Raw genomic sequence first — 20,397 nt, 5'->3', positions numbered from 1 at the left:
GATTTCTCAGTTCTAAACCTATAGGAAGTATGTGATCACATATGGAATGAAAGGAAGATGAAGCCTATTCTGTATCCAAATGAATTGCTGAAGAAGCTAAGATGCTGTAATCACCTCCAAAACCTTACCTAGGCTATTAAATAATCTGAAAGAGGTGATTTTGATACCTGAGATGTTTACCTGTGTTGTTTTGTGGTCACATGGGCAGAAACTGTGGCAGTCAGCTCTGAATCCTGTCTCATTTTTTAGTGGAATTTGGTCATAAGTATTAAGTCAGGCACCTGGATTGTTTGAGCTGAATTATGTTCATTTGGTATGAATTGTCCACTGGTATGTGTCTGTTGTTTTCCATTCATTGAGTGGAGAAAAGTATCCTCTGTCTTGTCTTTTTTTTTTTTTTTTTTAAGACTTTATTTATTTATTTGACAGAGAGAGAGAGATACAGCGAGAGAGAGGGAACACAAGCAGGGGGAGTGGGAGAGGGAGAAGCAGGCTCCCCGCCGAGCAGAGAGCCTGATGTGGGGCTCGATTCCAAGACCCTGGGATCACGACCTGAGCCGAAGGCAGATGCTTAACGACTGAGCCACCCAGGCACCTCCTATGTGTTTTCATAGAGAATCCTTTCCATAAATAATAATTCTTTTCATTCTGAGGCTCCCACAGTGCCTGAAGTCAGTCAACCACATTTGGATAGCCTTCCATTATATTTTCTATAGGCCAAAAGTTCAAATGATGGTAGTTCGATCCTGGAGGCAGGGAAGGGAGAGCCTTCCTTAGGTGGGGCTTCCTATAACAGTGATGATTACCGCCGAGTTCCATGACTCCTCGGTTGACAAACAGATCTCTCTGAAACTCTGTGTGCCTTGAGACCTCACAATTTCTGGAGAATTCGTTCTCGATGGCTGCTGCTTTTTTTTGGAGGCTGCCCAAGAACCACTGTGAAATGATAGGGGACATAGAGCCGCTGATTACAGTTTCTGGGTTAAGGGGGTTTCCACCTTCTGCTTCTCTGTGCATTTTTGCCCTTGTTAGCTAACTGCGAGACAGAACCTTAATACATCTTGGGGCAGGAGTGCAGACTAATCAGTAGCCTAGTGATGAAACTGCTCTATTTTCTGTGCTCCTTCCTTTAGTCTCCAGAGCTAAGAAAATGGCTCCCTGTCTGATAGGAGATTACCTTGGACCATGCTGTGGTTACGCCTTAAAGAATTTGTCTCAGGAACTTCCTGCTGGACGTACTAAGTTGTGATAAGATGTTTTGTGTGAAAGCAGATAACTGAGTGAACTTGCAGGAACTCAATTTCTGTGATTCATTGAGGTCATGGCCAAATGCCCCAACAAAACAAAAATGCTCCACAGAAGCACCTGACATATTTGAAGCCAAAGCTTTAGGGGCAGTCATTCCCAATACTCCAGTGAAGTGTCTGTTCAGAGTTCAGAGATCCCAGTGTGGGAGCCAGACACCCATTCTTTACTTTAAGAGACTCCTATTAGCAAAACAGTATTGCAAGTAATTTGGCAGTATGTGGATCCTGACCCTCAGACTTCAAGTCTTGTTCTTCAGATCCCTTCTTAAGTCTCCTTGGTAGGAACAGAATACATCAGAGGTGCTTGCTTATACTGTAACCACTGACTCCATTAGCAAAGAGGCTGTTGTCCATAATGGGGACTTCTTTGCCGACTTTATAAACAGAGGCAACGTAAAGTGTGTGAGAGATGAATTTTGAAGACCCAAGTAAGAGGAGTTAAATATAGAAGTCAGTAAATACCCCCCTTGAACTGTATCATATAACATTTTTATAGTGCTTGTAACCTGTAACCTTCATATAAAACATTTTCCTTTCTCCCCAGCATCCGTGGGAAGTGGATATGGTGACTATTAGCTTTCACAGAACAGATAAGCAACAGGAATGGGTGGGGGTACACAGAGGTTGGTCCCTGAGGTACTTTAGTTACATGCACACACAAAAAGCAGTGAGCTTCCCATCATTCATGTGGTTGTGTTTCATCAGAAATTTTCAGCAATGTGGCTTCCTGCCCGAGAGGTGGGAAAATTGCACATTGCCCAGTCCTACAAGAGAAGGATGTTTCTGCCATAGGGTAGAAATAAAGTACATTGACAAAAAGAAGAAAAAAAAAATGAAAGAAATAACGGGACCAGGTACATCCTGGGGCTCCATTTGTTCTTGTTTAAAAGTAGTAGTTGCTGCAATGAAAGAAAGAAAAAAAATAATGTGGATACCACATTAATTATTTCTTTCCATGAAGACCAGCCTGTCAGTGATCTTGTGCTTTCAAAAAAAAATGTTATGCATTTTATAAAAATTCCTCATTTTGCACTGGAGTTGAGATCTGGGGTAGACCAATCTCATTCTATCATGGTGGCTGTGGCCAAGGTATCATGCACTTGCCATCCCCGGAAGAAAGTGCATTATTTAACCAAAGTGAAGTTGGACGAGGTATGAATGCTGGGGAGGATAGCAACATATCATTTATGCCTATCTCCCAAGCGGTGCACTTTGCTGACTGGTCCCTGAATTGCCTCTTGCTGCCTGAATAGCTACTATTAAAGAAATGAGGCATTTTGTTTTCCAGACAGCCCTCTGATTGTTCCCTACACTCACACAGGAGTACCTGGCTGCAGAGCTTTCTATTTTGCTCCTAGGTCGTCCCACAGCAGTTCAAAAGGTGATCTGTCACGGGGAGGAGGGCAAGTCAATGCATTTTAAGAAACCCGCCCTTGTGTCTCCCCGTGGCCAGAATGTGACCTGCACAGAATATCTGAACTTGAACATTAACCCCCTTGGCTCTGCACCTGAGCAGTTTGGCCAGGTCTGAATGAGAGAATTCTTTTTTGAGAACAAACGCAAGCTGTTTCTTAGTCCACAACTCAACTCTACCCAACTATCTAAGTATGACTGCTCCTTGGTGTGCTTGGCTGGGAGGGTGTGGGGTTGGTGTTAGAGATGATACGAGATGAAGACTTCTTCGATACATTTAGCCACAGGAGGGACCCTGCCAGAAGTCTTTCAAATGGCACATTTTTTGGGGAAAAAAAAAAAAAAAGGTATAATTGATAGACTTTATTTATGTTAGTTTCAGGTGTGTAAGGTGATGATTCAGTATTTGTATGTATTGTAAAATGATCAACACCATGTCTAACTTAACATCCACAATCACACATAATTACAGAGGTTTTTGTTTTTTCTTGTTATGAGAACTTTTAGGATCTCCTTTCTTAGCAACTTTCAAATATGCACTACAGTTTTGTTAACTATAGTCACCATGCTGTGCATTACCTCCCTGGGACTTAATCTTTTTTATCACTGGAAACTGTACCTTTTGACTCCCTCCACCCATCGCACCGCTGTCCCCTCCCCCACTCTCTCCCCTCTCTCTGGCGACCGCCAGTCTGTTCTCTGCATCTGTGAGCTTGGTTCTCAAGTTTTGTTTTGTTTCTCCCAAAGGACCCCCCCCCTTTTTTTTTTAAACCTATAATGCTAATTCTCATCATGATTCTTTCCTTATTTTTCTTTCTCCTTCTGGGTTTCTTGGCTTCCTTCAGAATTAATGGCTGCCTCCATGTATATGGCATGTCCATTTTATTTCTCCTTTCCCCTGTCCTTTGGATTGAATTCCTTCCCCCTTTTCCCCCTTTCCTTCTTATCTGCAAAACCACAAAAGCAAAGCATATCAGTATCCTTCTTCAGCAGGCATGTGGAATGGTGACAATTCCAAAATTTCTCTACAGGGAGGACTCAGGATGCTCTGGGGCAGGGGCAGGGGGCACAAGGGGCCTGGCCTTGTCTATTTTCTTAGCCAATGCAATCTCTACCTGGATTGATTGCTTCTATTAGAGGCTGACAGGAATGCTGGTGGGTATTATGGGGGCTGAAGCCCGCCTAAGTTATTGTTACTAGTCTAGCCCAAATGCAAGGGGTCTTTGCCTTATAGACTTTAAGGGGTAAAATGCAGTGTGTGGAATTAGCGTTGCCAAGTCTTTGGTCTCTGCCTATTTCCCCCCTCTCCAGCTCCAGTCGTTTGCCCTCTTCTTCCCCACCCCCATCCACTAAGAGGGCTTCATAAAAAACCACAGACACAGCGGAGAAGCTTGGGTTGCTGGGGCCTGCACCCTATTCAAACTTGGAGGCTTGGAATTCCAGAAACCGCAAGAGTTTTGTGCATATGGTATATTCTGGAATTTGAACTCGCCATAGGCGAGGTCTGCTTTATATTACCATCTTTCCTAGCATAGATTTATCATTCTGTGTACTCTATTAATGTATTTCTGTGGAAATCACTTAACTTATGGGGCATGGCTAATCTTTTTTACAAGTTTTTTTCTTAAAATACACGAATAACTGTGTTTTTGTCCCTAAAATGCAGTGGGAGAAAGAAATGTATGTTTTTTCAGAAGGTTTCAAAGAACAGATCATGTAAAGCATTGGTCTGAATGGTTATGAAGCTACTCTTAACATCTGGAATTTATAAGGAAAAAAGAACACATACTCAGCAAAATTCTAACACTCCACATTTTAAGTTCTCAATTCCTTATGGCTCCCCAGCTGCCGTGTTGAAGTGAGCATGTACTACACTCCATATAAGCTCCAGATTGGCTTGCTGGGGCTTGTCCGAGGCTTAATGCACACTGGGTACGTGAAATGACTCGAGAAAGGTCAGCTTACCCTTGTTGCTTAACAAGGACACTCTCCAGCTCTGTGAGTCCCCAGGAAATGATTTGAAATGTTCCCACTTTTTCTTTGTGAACAAAAATCCATTGCTCAAAAGAATGTAAAATCTGGAATGAGGCGGGTTAATTTTGTAATTAAAAAAAAAAAATCCCGAGACAGGAGGCAATTTCTGAATAATTTTAGTTTTTTTAAGATGCGAATTGGAAGGGCAAACTGATGCCATACGTTAGGTGTGTCTGCCCCAGGAGAGATTGCTTTAAAGATAGAAAGGGAGGTTAGATCTCTTCCATTGCGGTTTAAGGGGGGAGTTCTCTGTACCGTTTTCACCCTGTTATTTTGGGAGAGGGGGAGCTCTTCCTTGACATATCAATCACTTTAAATATCCAGTTCCGACACAGGCATTTTGTGGGTAGCTCTTGCCCCTGTGGGTTTGTCAGTGCCCTAATTCTCAGACCAAAGTACAGCGGGGAACCTCTGCTCCTGTAAATACTGCTCCCTTTAGCACTCGCCATCGCTGGGTGTTTTTTTTTTTAACCCAGAAAACAAACCCCAAAAAGCTTACTTGGAGGGGTCTGTACTTCCCTTGAAATAACCTCTGTGTTTCTTTGCCACATGAAAAGAAATGTCCTCCGTAATCGCTCTGTGTGTTGACTCACCTTTTTTGCCCCAGCTCATCTGTTGGTGTAAAAGGAGAGAATCAACAGACTGGAATGAATTTCAAGAGGCTGTAGACTAAACTCCCAGGCAGGACTGCACCCACATTAGCCTGGAGAGATGAGCCTCGCTCCTGTCTTGAAAGGGTTTATGGGATAAGAATTCCACAGCCACTGTGGTACCTTCTAAGACATAACAACTTCAGTGTCAGGAGGGATTTTGGGAGCAAACCGGAATCCTCATGACGAAATGTAAACTCATTATCTCGGGCTGTACACGCTGGTGACTCTCCATGGAAGAGCTCATCGTATGCCTGTCAGCTAGTGCTAATTTGCCTTCATCCTTCTTGCCTCAGAGCCAAATAATCCCATTTCACATTTGTGATATTTTTCTAGGAGCCCAGAACTAAGCTCAATTATTTTTTATAAAAGGCTGCCCTGGATTGAGATTGATGGGAAGATGATCTCACAGCGCTTTTGATTTGTAATCCTGTTTATCCATCTTGGAATGCTGTTTGCATTTGAAGTATAACACCAACATAGTTTTATAATTAGCATTTCAGAATTTGGAGTACACGGAGCAATGCACTCTAGCCTCTAAGGAGATTGCATCTAAATACCAGGCAAAATCTTGCTCACCTTTTTTCCCCACTCCCTGTGTTTAGTCCTACGCCTAGTAACTGACGGTGTCAACTTCTTTAGCAGTGAAGCTAAGCTTTAATAGTTTGGGTAAATTTGGGGTTTTGTATTGTTGAAACTGCAGTATTTCTAGTCGCTGCTAGATTTAGGCTTTCCTTTGACCTTTTTATCTAGGTTGGAAATATTTCATTCTTAAACAGCCTAGGCATCTTTAAATACTTTTTCTGCTCACTGCCTTTCTGTTCTCAGGAAACAAAATAAGGCAGCTTTAAGGAATTTTTGTTGGCGTTCTAGTGCTCTGTCTACAAGGAGGTAGGAGGGCAAAGGGTATTGGGGAGGGGTTAGATGGGCTAAGAAAGTCAAAGGTTACATAGCCTCCTGTTTGGGTATGGGCATGTTTGAACTAATGATCAGGCCAACTTCTTGGGTTTGGGAAAATAGGCTCCTCCTCCCTCATAAGCACAGGAGGAATTTGGTCTGCAAGTGAACCTGTGTGATGGGACGAAAGCAATGCCCTACGCAAAATACATGATGAAAGAACACCTTACTTCCAGGAGGCCCTGTGCTAAAGCCTCCCCACCTCCTGGGCAACCAGATAGTTCGCCTCTGTCTGCATCATTAAGCTAAGTCGAGAAGCATGCTTGGGTTTGTCGCTAGCCATGCCTTACAGGCTGGGGGACCGTGCCTTCTTCCCTGGGGGCTCCTTTTGTTCAGAAACGTCAGAGACAACTCAAGAGTGTCTGTGCCCAGAGGAACGTTTCTTTCATCAGCCTTCCAGTATGGCCGCCTCTTTATCCTGTCTGCTGCTTGGCTCTCAGGTTGTTACAGAAGCCCCAGGACAGCAGAAGGGCAGAGATGAGCCCTGCTTCAGGAGGTCTCACGTTGCCCTTAGCTCCCCGCCTGTGGCCAGTGAGATCTGCACCATCCCCGCTATACTTTATTCACTTCAGAGTTAGTCCGGAAACGGAGGGGCCAGGAAAGGGGAATAAACCCGTAAGAGAGAAAATCGTCGAGGCGTGTGTGATGAAATGTGTTCCTTGTAGGTAAAGGGGGAAAAAGGGAGGCCTTGTTGATTAAAATAGTGCTGAGCTATGATGTACCTGTTGGAATTCCTATTGTGTTGTGGTTTCTAGAGGCAAAGCAGGAGGGCAGGGTGCGTTTGAAGGACAAGGGCTCCTTACAGGAAAGGAGCAGGAATGCTGTCAAGCTGGACTCAAACCACAGTGTTTGATTCTAGTCTGTGGCTCACTTGCTTGTGTCCTAGCTTTCAGCTGCAGTTCTGACATCTTTGTGATTTGGCAAGGGATTGTGCAGCACTCACCAGACCCTGGCCAGGCGAACACTGGCAGATGAGGTGGGGCGCACACCCTCTCTGGGGGGTGAAGGGCTCACTTGCATGCACGGGGGTTGTTATGGGTTCTTTTTGGCCCTGCCCTTCACCTGCACTGTAGCTCATTCCCTCCAGCGCCGGGCACGGTCAGAGTGAGTACAGGGGAGCTCACTGAAACTCCCTTCTGGTGCCAGTGGCTTTTCCAGTTTGTGCAGCAGTGCTAGAAACCATCTGGTGCTGGGCACCATCCAACTCTGCAATCTTGACTCCTCCGATTCTTTCCCTTGGCTCGCGTAAGATCGTGGGATCTGAGAACGTGTGACCCTGATACCCACAGTCGGTGGCGTGCGGTAATGGTAAACGGGATAGGTCAGTTTGGGAGTTGGGTTTCAAGTACTAGAAAAACTGTGCCCCTGATTGTTATCTGCAAAATGAAGTAATAATAGCTCCTATCTTGTCAGGTGAGAATTCAGTGAAACCCATGTAGGGCAACTGGCATGGTCTCTGGCTCATAGGAAGTGTGCTGGTCAGAATTCGTCTGCAGTGCTGTGCTTGGTCCTAGGTAGTACTTATCAAAAGGAACATTGACATGCTGGAGGGAGCACTGAGGGATAGAGGATTGTTCTAGAGATTTGATGACGTGGAGGGGATGTTAACAATATGGTGAATTACCTGGAGAGTTTGAAGTATAAGAGAGAGTACTATATTAAACATACTGTTTTGCATAAGCTATTTTAAGTATATTGTAGAACAATGTCTGACACATATTTGCGAGTGATACGATCTCTAGGTGGTGGGGTTAAGGATAATGTAAATTCTTTTATCCTAATTTTTAAAAATTTTTCAATTTATCCATTTAATAAATACTGTCTCAACTATCACGTGGCAGGCTTAGTTCATCTTGTGCTTTGGCTATATCCCTGGTGTCTTGACTTGTGTGCCTTCTGGGAACTCATAGTCTCATGAGGGAGATGGGTCAGCAAAAAAACCTATATGATATATTGTCAGGTAGTAATAAGCGTTATGGAAAATAAAGAGGAGTGAAAGGTGGGTATGGGGCGGGGGGAGGAAAACTTGTTCCAGAGGGCTGTTGGGGATGGGTGGAAAGCAATCTGAATGACCTGCGGGAATGAACATACATATGTGAAATCATGATTGCCAGGTTATTATATACATTTCTCTATTTTGTTGACAACATAGTGTATTATTACGCGCATCGGGCAATTTATTCAACTAATCTTTTTTTTACCGTCATGAACAGATCTTTACGCACATCCCTGTTCACAGTGGCTTGTGTCTTCTTACCATTCAGATACCTTTTCATGAAAATTAATTTTGGGGTCATTATATATGTCCCACTTGGTTCTTGATCTTCTCTTACCTTGTGATATGAGGAGTCAGGATGTCGGGGAGCAGGGAACACACTGGGCGTGAGGCCAGTCCAGTTTCTAGGCTGTTGAGGACTCGCGTGTTTGTGTGCTCTCCTGCAGGTGCAGCCACTGCGTGGGAGCCGTGGATTCAGTGGCACAAGCTTAGACCGAGGATACATTACTGTGATTAATGTGCTCTAAGCCTCAGTGTGATGAGTCATTCTGATTGCTTAATCAGGGTTGGTAAAAGCAAGAAGACACAATAGTTACTATCACTGTTTGCAAACGCTCAATTTTATCCTAACACTTTTTAGCAAGCTCAACGTGTGACATGATGATCATGATAATTAAGATGATGATGGTCATTGTGGCTCACATTCAGCCGGGCAGCACTGTGGTTAAGTGATTTACCTGTAGTATGTTCATTTAATTTTTACAGCTCTCTGTGGTTGGGTATGGTTCCCATTTTACATGGTGAGTAAACTGAGGTTTGGAAAATTTTAAGTTTACCCAAGGCTGAACCTGGTACTCAGGTCTGGGGTTTGATTTGTTTTATTTAGTGTGAAACCTATGTCTTGAATCACAAAACAGTTTTTTTGCCATTTTTTTTTTCTCTCCCTCTTCTCCCTCTCCCGTTTTCTTCCTTTTCAGGGAACAGGGTAATCCTGGTTGGAGCTAGTATGGGCTGGGTTAGGCGATTGGGAAAGGAGAGGAGATTCAGACCTTTTCTCTTTAGCTGAATGCACTGTTCTCTGAACAATCAGCAGGACCCCTGATGGGCGAGAACATTTGAGCAGATTTGAAACGTGTGTGTCCTGCTCTCTCCTATTGCTTAGGATTAGATGTACCAGTGAGTGTAAAATGACCCATCAGTCAGCAGCCTGTGGTGAGGGGGGAGAAGTTCGTGCCTTTTCCTGCCTATGCCTTCACTGAAATGAGAACTTGTTTATGGCATCAAACATTTGAAAGGTATTATCTTTAAATGCATATTAAAGTAATTTTAATGTTGGGGATGCATTTAAAAATGACCGTATTGAATATTTCAGTGGTCAACATCTTAGCTGTCTCCTGTGCTTTAATGAAAAATCTGAAAGCACATGCCTTGAGTCTGGTATACTTACAAATTTCACACGTGTACATGTGTGTGTTAATACATGCATATATATATAAGTAGGTATCTGTATATGTATCCACACAAACACTCAAATCTAAATCTTCGGTTTTTCTGAAGAAAAAAACACTGTCTTTGATCCAGTAAAAAAAGAGGGTCCTTCCAACGCAATCCAAGTATTGCTGTAAACATACCTTGTCCTTTGCTGATCTGCAGAGTTTATTGACTGTTTCACCATTAAAGGTACTTGGTTTCCCTAGAATGGGGAGTTCAATACCTGCTAAATTAGATCAATATAAAAATTTATGAACATTGCAGGCCTTATCAGGGAACTCTTACTCCTGTTCATATAATTCTGTGTGGGAGTTTTTGCCTCAGGGACCACATCAGTATTTAGTGCATGCTGAAATATTCATGTCCTCTGATTAGTGGGATTTAATTGTTACACCTTCATCTCCTTCATGGTGTGTCATTAGGATGCAACACACCTTTGAAATTTAAGTGGGTGCTACCAGTTTATTGCAGTGTCTTTTTTTTTTCTGTGTTTCTTTCCAAAAATCCTTGTATATGCATGTAATTTTGGTTTCCCTTGAAAATAACACTACAAAAAGTAAGAATTTGTTAGCAAAAAATACTAAGCAACTTACTTTTACTGGCAACCATTGCACTATATTTGTATAGTAAATTAAAAAATAAAAGCTTTAAGATTTTTTTTTAATTTATCATTTTTTTCCAACCAACGGTCTCACATATTACTGAACCAGCCTACTAGTATGGAAGCACAGAAACAGCAAAATCATTTTTTGAGTAAAACATGTCCAGTTGCTCAAGTGGTCGTGATATTTACAGAGTGATAAGGTACGAGCAAGTGAGCTTGATAGAGCATGACCATGTGTGCCATCTCATGTGAACTTGATAGGGCGTGCATACGCCTGCCATGTCATTGTGATTCCTTGTAGACCTGGCTTGGTTCTTTTCCAGTGTCTCCTCCTGGGGCTGTACCTGATTTTATCACCAGTTTTTGTCCAAATCCACTGGGGGATGGGGCGATACTGCTTTTGTTTCTTGGCCAGGAATCGCTGGATCCTGCAAGTCGTGAGAAGACATGATGAGGAACAGTCAATTGCACACGCCATGATAATGGGAAAGAGAAGAGAGCTTGAGTTTTTATTTTTGAAGATCAGTTAAATTAACCTTTCCTCCCATGTGCTGTTTATTTAGCTTTTCACCTACACATTTTCCTCTTCATCTTGTAGGGTGTGGAAATAGCTGGAGATTAATTTTTCTCTGATAACTTCCTATGTCTGATATCAGCTAAGTAGTCTTCTATTTCTCAATGTTGGAAGTTTTAAAGAATTAATGTCTTTTTCCCCATGCTAATTTTGCAATTCTGCTCTCCCCTTTTAAAAAAGAACCTTTTGTCTCAGACCTTATCTTCTCAATAGTTTCATGGGGGATTTGGGAGGATCTCAGAAGTGCTATGATAGTCAGTTGCAAAGCATGAGGCATGGCGGTTATGAACTGGGCTCTGGAATTAGACAGACCTGGGCTTTCATTCTGGCTCTGCCACTTCCTAGTTTGACAAGATGCTGAACTTCTAAGCCTCAATTTTGACCTCTTTAAATTGGGGTTAACAACAGTGCATACTTCATAAGGTTCCGGGAAGAATGATAGAGAAAGTGCATGTTACATGCTTAACATAGCAACTAACACATAGTAAGCACCCAAATGCTAGCTAATATTTCCAGTAAAAATTATGATATGATTTATTCTTATAGGAGCATATGTTCATGGATGGGGTGGGATTGAGGATCTTCTTCAAAGCTGGGATGGCCAATCTTGGACACCTCCCCTTTTTGAGCGCCATCTCCCTGACCATTTATTTGAGGCAGAGAAAGAGTGGCTTTAGGTGTGGCTGCCCTCATGGTTTGTACCTGGGCCCTGCTTTGTGGTTTGGCACCACCACTTGTGTCAAGCACCCTTGGATGGGGTCGGTTTTTCTTGTATGAATGATATTTTTGTGCTACCATGTTGAAGAGGACTTAAATGCTGTTTTCAACAACTGAATTTCAACAGAGGTATAAAAGTAACTTGGGCCACTGATCTCTCAATGAAATTATCAGGTAAAATCAAAGACAAACGGCTGATGCTTTTTGAGTTGATGTAGGGCAGCAAAAAGTGATTTGCAGTGAACAATCTTGCAGATGATATTTAATGAGTTTTAAGTTTCAAGGCCATGAGTAACCTTTCTTGACGTTACTACACAGCAGGTGCCCCTAGCTGGAGTTCTGGCAATAAATAGGAATGTTCCAGTCCTGGAAGCCACTGAACAGGCCTAACTGTGTCTGTTTGGAAGGGAACATTACCCTTTTGCCAGGGATTTTGTCCTTTGTGTATCTGAATTAGAGCATCCGGGATGTGGGTAGTCTTGGAGTGGAAGCTGAATGAGACTGCTTGCTGGTGTACAGATGTCTCCTGCTATTTCCAAGGACAGGACTGGGATAGATACATTTATTCACTACCCAGGAGCTCCTGGATTGTCATACGGGAGAGTGGGAAGTCTCAGGATGGGGAATGAGGAAATCTGGATTTGATGAGCCTTGTTTCTCAGGGTCTGTTTCATTTCTTTACAGTGAGGGAATTAGACTAGATATTCTCAATTTCCCTCGCCAGTGGGAAGATTATGTGTGATTCTGAGTGCCCTTTCAGTTTCTAGGAGAAAGGTCTTTGCTGATCAATTCTATGTAGAGTGAAGCTTCCTTATATGGTGAGCTTTAGCAGATACTTTCTGGGACTAGTGGGCAAATAAAATACACAGAACTCCAAATACAGACCTCAGGGTGGGGCCTGGGGAGGTAAATGTGCCAGGAATACACGCTTACAGGTTTAAAACCAGAAGAATCTTAGAGACCATCTGGTACAAACCCTTCTCAGGAGGATGGCAAAGCACAGGAAGTTAAAGAGATTTCCCCCAGACTCAGAGCTGAGCTGACTACCAGCCCCAAGTGTCATCATGCTGCCAGAGGGCTTCCCCTGCCCCCTCTCCCTGCTCCTCCCATCCATGGAGATCCTGACTCTGCCTCTCCCCATGTCCCTGCCCCTGCCAGTGCATACGTTTGATCTCTTACCTCACGTCCACCCTCCCACATACATGCACATGCACATACATATGCATCCCACAAGAAAGGGAGAACAGTGGTGTAATGAGTTGGAAGTGCCAGCAAGGCACATAGCAGAGCTTAGAGCTCTGAGTGTCTGTGCATTAGCATCTCTTCTATGTTTTATCAGTTCTCTGCCCCTGGCTGATTTCCTGCCCCGCTCTATGCCTGGGTTTCTTCACTTGTCAGAAGGAGGTAGGAATAACCGTCTCACAGCATTGTGGTGAGGATTAAATGAGATACTGCATGAAATTCACTTAGCCCAAGCACCAGTTCCCATTAAACATTCAGCAGATGGTAGCTATTAATATTGTGACTTCTGTTGTTACTATTGAGTTGTCTGGAATTCTCAAACCATTCCTAGAGGCTGGCATTGGGGTTTGCACTGCCTTTCTTCTGCGGGACTCTGCAGCTGATTCAGTTTGGTAATATATAGAAAACAGTGCAGAACCTGTCAAGAGTGTGTGTGTTCAGTAAGGTTTAGTTGTGCTTGTTTCTTGCTCTTCAATGAAGAAAACAGTTCACTCGGTGAAATAAGTTGGCACTACCCATTGTCATCACTCAAGTGATGACAAAACCTAAGCAGAAACTGGGTGTACCTTGTATTTGGAAGGCAGGTGGCTCAGTTAGGACAGAATGGTAATTCCTATCATCACGTAGTGGGAAGGAAGTAGGGATACCCTGGCAGTGAATGACGGGTAGGAACACCTCAAGTAGCCAGAGCACATAAGAAAGAAAGAGAATAAGCACAGTTGGCCCTGGATGAGCTTACCTGCCGCCAGCGTGGGGCGGGCCGGCTCTGCCATCACCACCATTCGTGCCTGCACGCTGCCTGTCTCTGGCTGGAGACTCTGGGAATGAATTCATTCCCCTGTCTTAAGTGTGGCTGTGGGAGCCTTTGGCCCTTTGAAGACAGTACTATTAAAGAATAGACCACGTCTGCCTTTGGCTCAGGTCATGATCCCAGGGTCCTGGGATCGAGTCCCACGTCGGGCTCCCTGCTCCTTGGGAGCCTGCTTCTCCCTCTCCTTCTCTCCCCCCCCCTCCCCCCGCTCTGTCTCTCATGAATAAATAAATAAAATCTTAAAAAAAAAAAATAGAATAGACCAAAGTCCCAGAAAGATGAGTTAAAATGGTGGACTTAGAATTTGGCAGCCTAGATTCAGGCCCTAGATCCCCTTCACCGACCATGGTCTTGGGGTAAAGTACTTGTCCCTCCGCAGATGGGGAAGCCTAGCTATCCTGTAGGCCCCAGAGCTGGGCTGCGATGGGGACGATCCAATGGGCTGATAAAGGGAGAGTGCCGTGTAGATGGGACAGTGTGGGCCTGTGTTTGTTGTTGTTGTCAGTAGTAGCAAGGTGGAGAAGTGCTTTATAAACGGAAATACACAGTGATGTCTGGGAGACTCATTTGAGTCACTGGGCTGCTGGCTTAAAAGGCATCTTAGGAAGTGTGAAGCCCTTTGTCTCATGGCCAAGGTGTACTAGGAGAAACATCTATCCACACAGCCTGGGAGGAACCACCAGGAGAGGCCATCACGAAGGCCCTGCTGGCTTCTCACCCAGGCCCCTGGCGGCTGGACATCTTATCTGTCCGAGGCTAAGCGGGCCTGTTCCGACAGCCAGCTGAACAGTGAACTGTTAGCAAGTAGGGTTTCATCCAAAAATAACGACCATTTTGACAGTTATCTTGCAGTCAAATTTCCACGTGGTTTAGTTTCATTTGGATATACACTGTAAAATGAATGTGAGGCAGGTCTCCAAGGAGCCTGGGGACTTAGGGCCTCATATCTCCAGAACGATGAGGTAAGTATGGATTTATATCCTTCATGCACTAGACCCACATTTGTTTAGGAAATGTCACAGTCCCATCCCAACCTTGCTTAGGCCCCGGGTAAAAATTTCACAGAGATTGAAGAGCCTTGGCCAGCAGTTAGCTCCTTCAGATAAACCTCAGGACTTCAGCAGAATCGGACAGAGCAGCCCTGGTCTCTGACGCCCGTGCTGATACCCACCAGGAAGTAAGCTGCTCTGAGACAGGACTGGCTTGCTCACTTGGCCAGTTGTCACCCTCACTACCTCTGATGGGGCTTAGTCTGAGAAGGCTGTTAACTTGAAACCTGTTGACTTAAAACTTGACTGGAAAAGAGGATGTGTGCATTTGTTGAGTGCTTCCCTGGTTCCAGACACCAGGCGAGTTATTGATGCAGTCTCATTTGTCTCTGGGGCAGCCTTATAACAAAGTGATTAAATAAGCTATCTAAAGACAAGTCACCCACAAGTGGCATAAATGAGATTTGAAGCCAGGCTTATCTGATTCTTTACAAATTAGGATTAGATCAACTTCATTTGCCAGAGTACCTCAACATAAGAGTGGCCTATACAGTAGAGGTCTGTTGCTGGCTATTCTGTTCCACAAGTCTGGAGTCAGCGGTCCAAAGCTGGTAGGGGTGACTCTACCAAACTTGCTATAGGGGCTCGGGCAACTTTTGGCTCCTTAGAGTGTGGTCTTCATCATTATGAAGGAGGGTGGCTGCTTGAGTTCCTTCCATCACATTAATGTACCAAGCAGCAAGGATGGAGGAAGAGAAAAAGGGTATGGCTTCTCTCAGATTTTTTCTAGAAATCTCCCATAATATTTCTACTTACAACTCATTGGCCAGAACTTGGTCACATAACTACACCCACCTCCACCTGCAGAGGGAGAGCTAGGAACTGGGATGATTTAGCTGAGCAGCAATAATATGACCAGCTAAAAGTTGGGGTCTTGTTGTGGAGCAGGAGAGAAAAATGAGTTGGAGGGGAGACTGGGTGGCTCAGTCAGTTAAGCGTCTGCCTTTGGCTCAGGTCATGATCCTGGGGTCCTGGGATCAAGCCCCGCATGGGGCTCCCTGCTCAGTGGGGAGCCTGCTTCTCTCTCTCCCTCTGCCTGACGCTCCCCCTGCTTGTGCTCTCTCTCTGTCAACTAAATAAAATCTTAAAAAAGAAAGAAAAGAGAAAGGACACTGGCACAGACTCCAAACATTGTATATATTTGTTCTCTTTGGTGAGTGAAACATCTTCTTTTAATGGTTCTTTATGGGTCATGTGTCTGAAGCTCTGACTCAAATTAGAGGCCATTTCCAAAACCAGAAAATAAGTAAAGAGAGCCCCAGAAAGGGTATACATATAATTTTCCTATTATATATATTTAACAGTTTCGGTTGCTTTGGTAAAGTTGTCTTTCCAGGATTTAAGCCCACTGTTACTTCTCTTAAAAATTTCCCCCGGAGACCCCTATCCTTCTTAGTGTTTTGTACTTGCCTTGACAGGGCCCAGGTTGTATCCTATTACTTGGAGCATTGCTCTCACACTCCCCAGGCTTTGAATTCCCAGGGCTACCAGCAGGTCTGCCAGAATGAGGGGGAGGAAGCCCACAAAGAAGGGATGTCAAGCTACTCTGATTACTGGATTCTTAATGGGGGGAACTTCTTGTGGTGAGAACTTAGCGCACCTCGTGCTCAGTCATCAGGTAGTAAGGGGGTGCCGTCAGCCCCCTCCTAAGCAGCACGTCTTGTGACTTGCCTGCTTTGCCCACTCTACCTCCCGCCCTCTGATGTTAGTTTCTGCTGAGTAACTGTCAGCAACATTCGGGAACGTGTATATCCTACCCTCCCCCCTTTCTTTAAAGTTTTATCTTCTATGGGGGGGGGGGGAGATGCATGCAGCAAGGAAGGGAAAGAACCCTTTACAGTTTTTTATGCTACAGCTCTACATATACAGAAAATAGAGTCACAACTCTTTTGTTTCTTTAATAAAAAGCGTCTTTAAAAAAAAAAACACTTAAAAATATATTGAACAAAAAACTTTTTAAAAAAGTTACTCAAAATGTCCCCCCAGAAATTTGAAACCATCCAGAGGCCACCACTAAAATGTTAGGATGCTCTCTTTCTGATTTAGTTTTCTGTTACATTTTTATTTCTTCTGCAATCAGAGGGAAATATTTTCAGTAAAAATTTCATACAAAATTGAGAATTACTGTCACGACATCATACAGTGGGGAAAGGGCAGTGGTGGCCTTGGTGCTAGTGCTGAGCTACCCATGGGAGCTTGAGTGAGCAAGTCAATCTCTGGGTTTCAGGTCCTACCTGCAAATGGGGAATGGGAGATGTCAAGTACCCAGGGCCCTTTCCCCACTCAAACAACTATGATTATGACCCACAAGAGGGTCTACAAAACTTATGTGGCCTCTGTGGTTTCTTAATTTGGAGTCCATGGAAAGGTTCCAGAATGTGTCATCACCATAACTAGATGGAATACATGCATAAACCCCCAAATCTTTACTCTTCTCTAGGAGAAGGGTCCATCACCTGCATGGATTCTTAAGGGATTTGTGACCCAGGGAAGGTGAAGAACAACTGGTCTATTCTCATTTTGTGGACAGGCATCTTCCATCCAGGAAAGCGAAGAGATTTGCCCCAAATGCACATCCTATGCATCTTCTGGCAATCTGGAAGACCCAAAGGTGTTATCTGTTCCAAGCGGGGTCCTCTTCCTGGTAGGGATGATCCATCCTGGACCCTCTCTGCCATGTACTACTCTACGTGTTCCCTCATCTGGCCCAGTTTATGATGTTAACATGAAGTTTAGAGCTTCCTCTGTCAGCTTTGCCTTCCTAATTGTCCCCCAAGTCCTTCAGGTAGTCCTTCTCCCCAGAAGTAGGAGGGAGATATAGGAGAGAGGAAGCATCTCTGAGCTTAGAGTTGGGATCTTAGTTTCTACTCCTATATTTCTTAAGGAACATTTCATCTCTATATGTATTTTATCCTTCCTGCCAGAGGAGAGGTGGTAAAGCCTCTCTCAAGACTTAACATAATGTCCAACAGACCACAATGTCTGACGCTGAAGGAGAATCTGCAGATGGACAGTTCAGAGGCGGAGGTGGGTGGGTACCCAGCCGTCTAAGGAGGGAGTGAATTTGTGTCCCTCTCCGCCCTACTGGAAGCCGAACGGCCTCAAAAAGATTGTACAATGGGAACACTGTGGTATTTGTGCTGAGACTTCATCACACAAAACCTTGTGTCTGAAACCCAAAGTGACCTTTTCCGAGCAGTCCTACCCCTACATGAGAAGGCAAACACCGCCAGATTGCCTGACATTTCCGTTTTTAAATTTCAGGCATTCCTGATTTCAGATCGACTATTGATCTGTTGGTTGTAGCCCTGATGCAAGTAAGCGAATAGTCGCTGCTGTTATAGTCTAACATAAACAACTGCTTTGAAAGCCCAGACCCTGCCCTGTATCTCCTCCTTCCCCTCACACCCCAACAAGCCTACCGGCCCACATGGCATTTTCTAAACCTGCAATTAAAATCTTCAAAGTTGAACTGTGGACCGTCGTACCATGTCCATCTTTAAAGATCATGTTTATTTGCTCACTCCTTATTTTAACCTCTCTTGGCAGAAGCTACTAAAAACCTCTCAGGAGGGAGGGTCTGTTCTGATTCTAGTCACTCCCCCAAATGTAGTGTGGCATTCGGCTAGGGAATGGTCTGCACTCCCCCTGGAGCTGACAGTGAAGACAGATGAGAAGCAGTGACTCAGAGGGCAAAGAAGGTTGAAGGGTGCTGCTCTGGGACCTCGGTGTTGAGCTCCACCCATTGGCCTGAAAAGCCACAAAAGGCACATGGCGTAGCTTTGGTGCCGCCGAAGCTCAGGTTTTAGGCTCGGAAGTTGAGCACGTTGAGATCCTGGAGGTGCAGGGTACCCCTTGTTAATGTGTTAAAGAACATTCCTTGTAGCTCCAGATAACCTGAGGGAGTTGGCTGGGGAAAGAGATCTGGAGGGATTCTTGGTGTGTCTTTTCCTAGCATCATTTATCAGAGTTCTGGTTCTGTTCCTGCGAGTCAGCCTGCTAGCCCAGAAGCAGCATCTGGGCAATCTAGTCTGTCTGGGGGACAATGAGGAAAGATGAGCTGGCAAGGAAATAAAGGACCAACTTTAAGGGGAGACCATCTGAAAAAAAAAAAGAAAAATGAGCTCTCCCAGTTTTTCTTAATCCTAGGCCCCATGGTCTGTCTGTACACGTAGCAGGATGGGTGATAGAATTGCCCTGTCCAACTTTCATATGTGCCAAAGGTCAAAGCTGATGTGGTTCTCCTTCCTTGCTGCTCGGGTTGAGAATCCCACGGCCCCACACCTGCAATTAATCTCATCCTTGCTGAGTAACCGAGGGAAAGGCCTTAGAGTGGAGGGCTTTGCTCTCTATCCTGATGTGACCACCGAAATTAGGTCCTGCTGCCCACACGTGAGTTTTCTCCCAGTGACCACATAACCCGGCTTGCCTGTCCGACACCTGATTTAATAGCACCCTTTGGAGATGAGGCGTTTTGTTTTTTTATATGATCACACTAATTACAGGGAAGGAACGAGTTTCTGCCAAAGGATCTAACCTTGCGCTCCTTTCTTTCTGTTGCCACAGCTCCACTTGGCAGCCCTGGCATCACTCAAGGGAGATATAGTGGAACTTAATAAACGTCTGCAGCAAACGGAGCGGGAACGAGACCTTCTGGAAAAGAAATTAGCCAAGGCGCAGGTAAGGGATCTGGGGAGTTTTTTTTTTTTTTTTTTAACTCTTGTATTTTTTATTTTAAAATAAAACATAGATCGAGGAGTTCCGGCCAATCAAGTTACGGGGTAATGAGCAAACATTCTCATAAGCACCGTCCAGGTCAGGAAATAGGACTTGCCAGCCATCCCAGAGGTCCTTGCTATGTCCCGTCCCCGCACCCTCCCTCCCACCAAGGTGACCACCACCGTGACTCCTCTAGTCCCTTTTCCTGTCTCTTTACACTTTATCACTGAAGTTTAGATGTCCCTTGATAGTGGAGTTTAGTCTTGCTCATTGAAACACTTTGGGTTTCCTTTGAATCTCTTAATTTATAGGTTTTGCTTCCATTCTTTGTTTGCTTTTTAATTAATCTGTTAGAAACCTGCCATTTGACTTGTGGAGTTCCCTACAGTCTGGATGTTGCTGATTATACACTCACCGTACAGCTGACCACATTCCTCCGTCCCCTTTAGTTCCTGTAAAATGGCAGGTGGACCCAGAGGCTCAGTCAATTCATGTCTGGCCCCTTTGGTAAGACTGTAGAGGGGATTTGTTGTTTTTACCAGGAGGCACATAATGTCTGGTTGTCTCATTTTCTGTGATGTTAGCAGCTGTTGATACTCAGTGCCTATGTTCATTGATTCACTGACTTATTAGGACTTACAAATGATGATATTGCCGTTGTACCATTTCTCATTAATTGGAATGCTTTTATAGAGACCTCTCCCATCATCTGTGATTTGTTGAAACAGTGGTTCGTCGAGGAAAAGCAGAATTCTTCATCTATTAACATTTTTCAAGAAAATTACCTATGATCCTCTGAAATTGCCCAATAATTTTTTTGAACTATTATTATG

General features: G+C 44.2%; 1 protein-coding gene across 4 annotated transcripts in view; it reads left to right on the top strand.

The window, feature by feature from the left end:
* MCC (MCC regulator of WNT signaling pathway) overlaps window positions 1-20,397 on the top strand; it is a 392,983-nt gene that overhangs the window by 265,439 nt on the left and 107,147 nt on the right. For all 4 annotated transcript variants that reach the window (XM_027605212.2, XM_027605213.2, XM_027605214.2 and 1 more), the window contains one exon: window positions 19,412-19,525. In XM_027605212.2, coding sequence (XP_027461013.2) covers window positions 19,412-19,525 — 114 coding nt within the window. The remainder of the gene's footprint in view (window positions 1-19,411; window positions 19,526-20,397) is intronic.

The sequence above is a fragment of the Zalophus californianus genome, chromosome 5, assembly GCF_009762305.2.
Source record: "Zalophus californianus isolate mZalCal1 chromosome 5, mZalCal1.pri.v2, whole genome shotgun sequence".
Taxonomy (NCBI): Eukaryota; Metazoa; Chordata; class Mammalia; order Carnivora; family Otariidae; genus Zalophus; species Zalophus californianus.
This window is presented reverse-complemented; position numbering and strand designations above follow the sequence as displayed.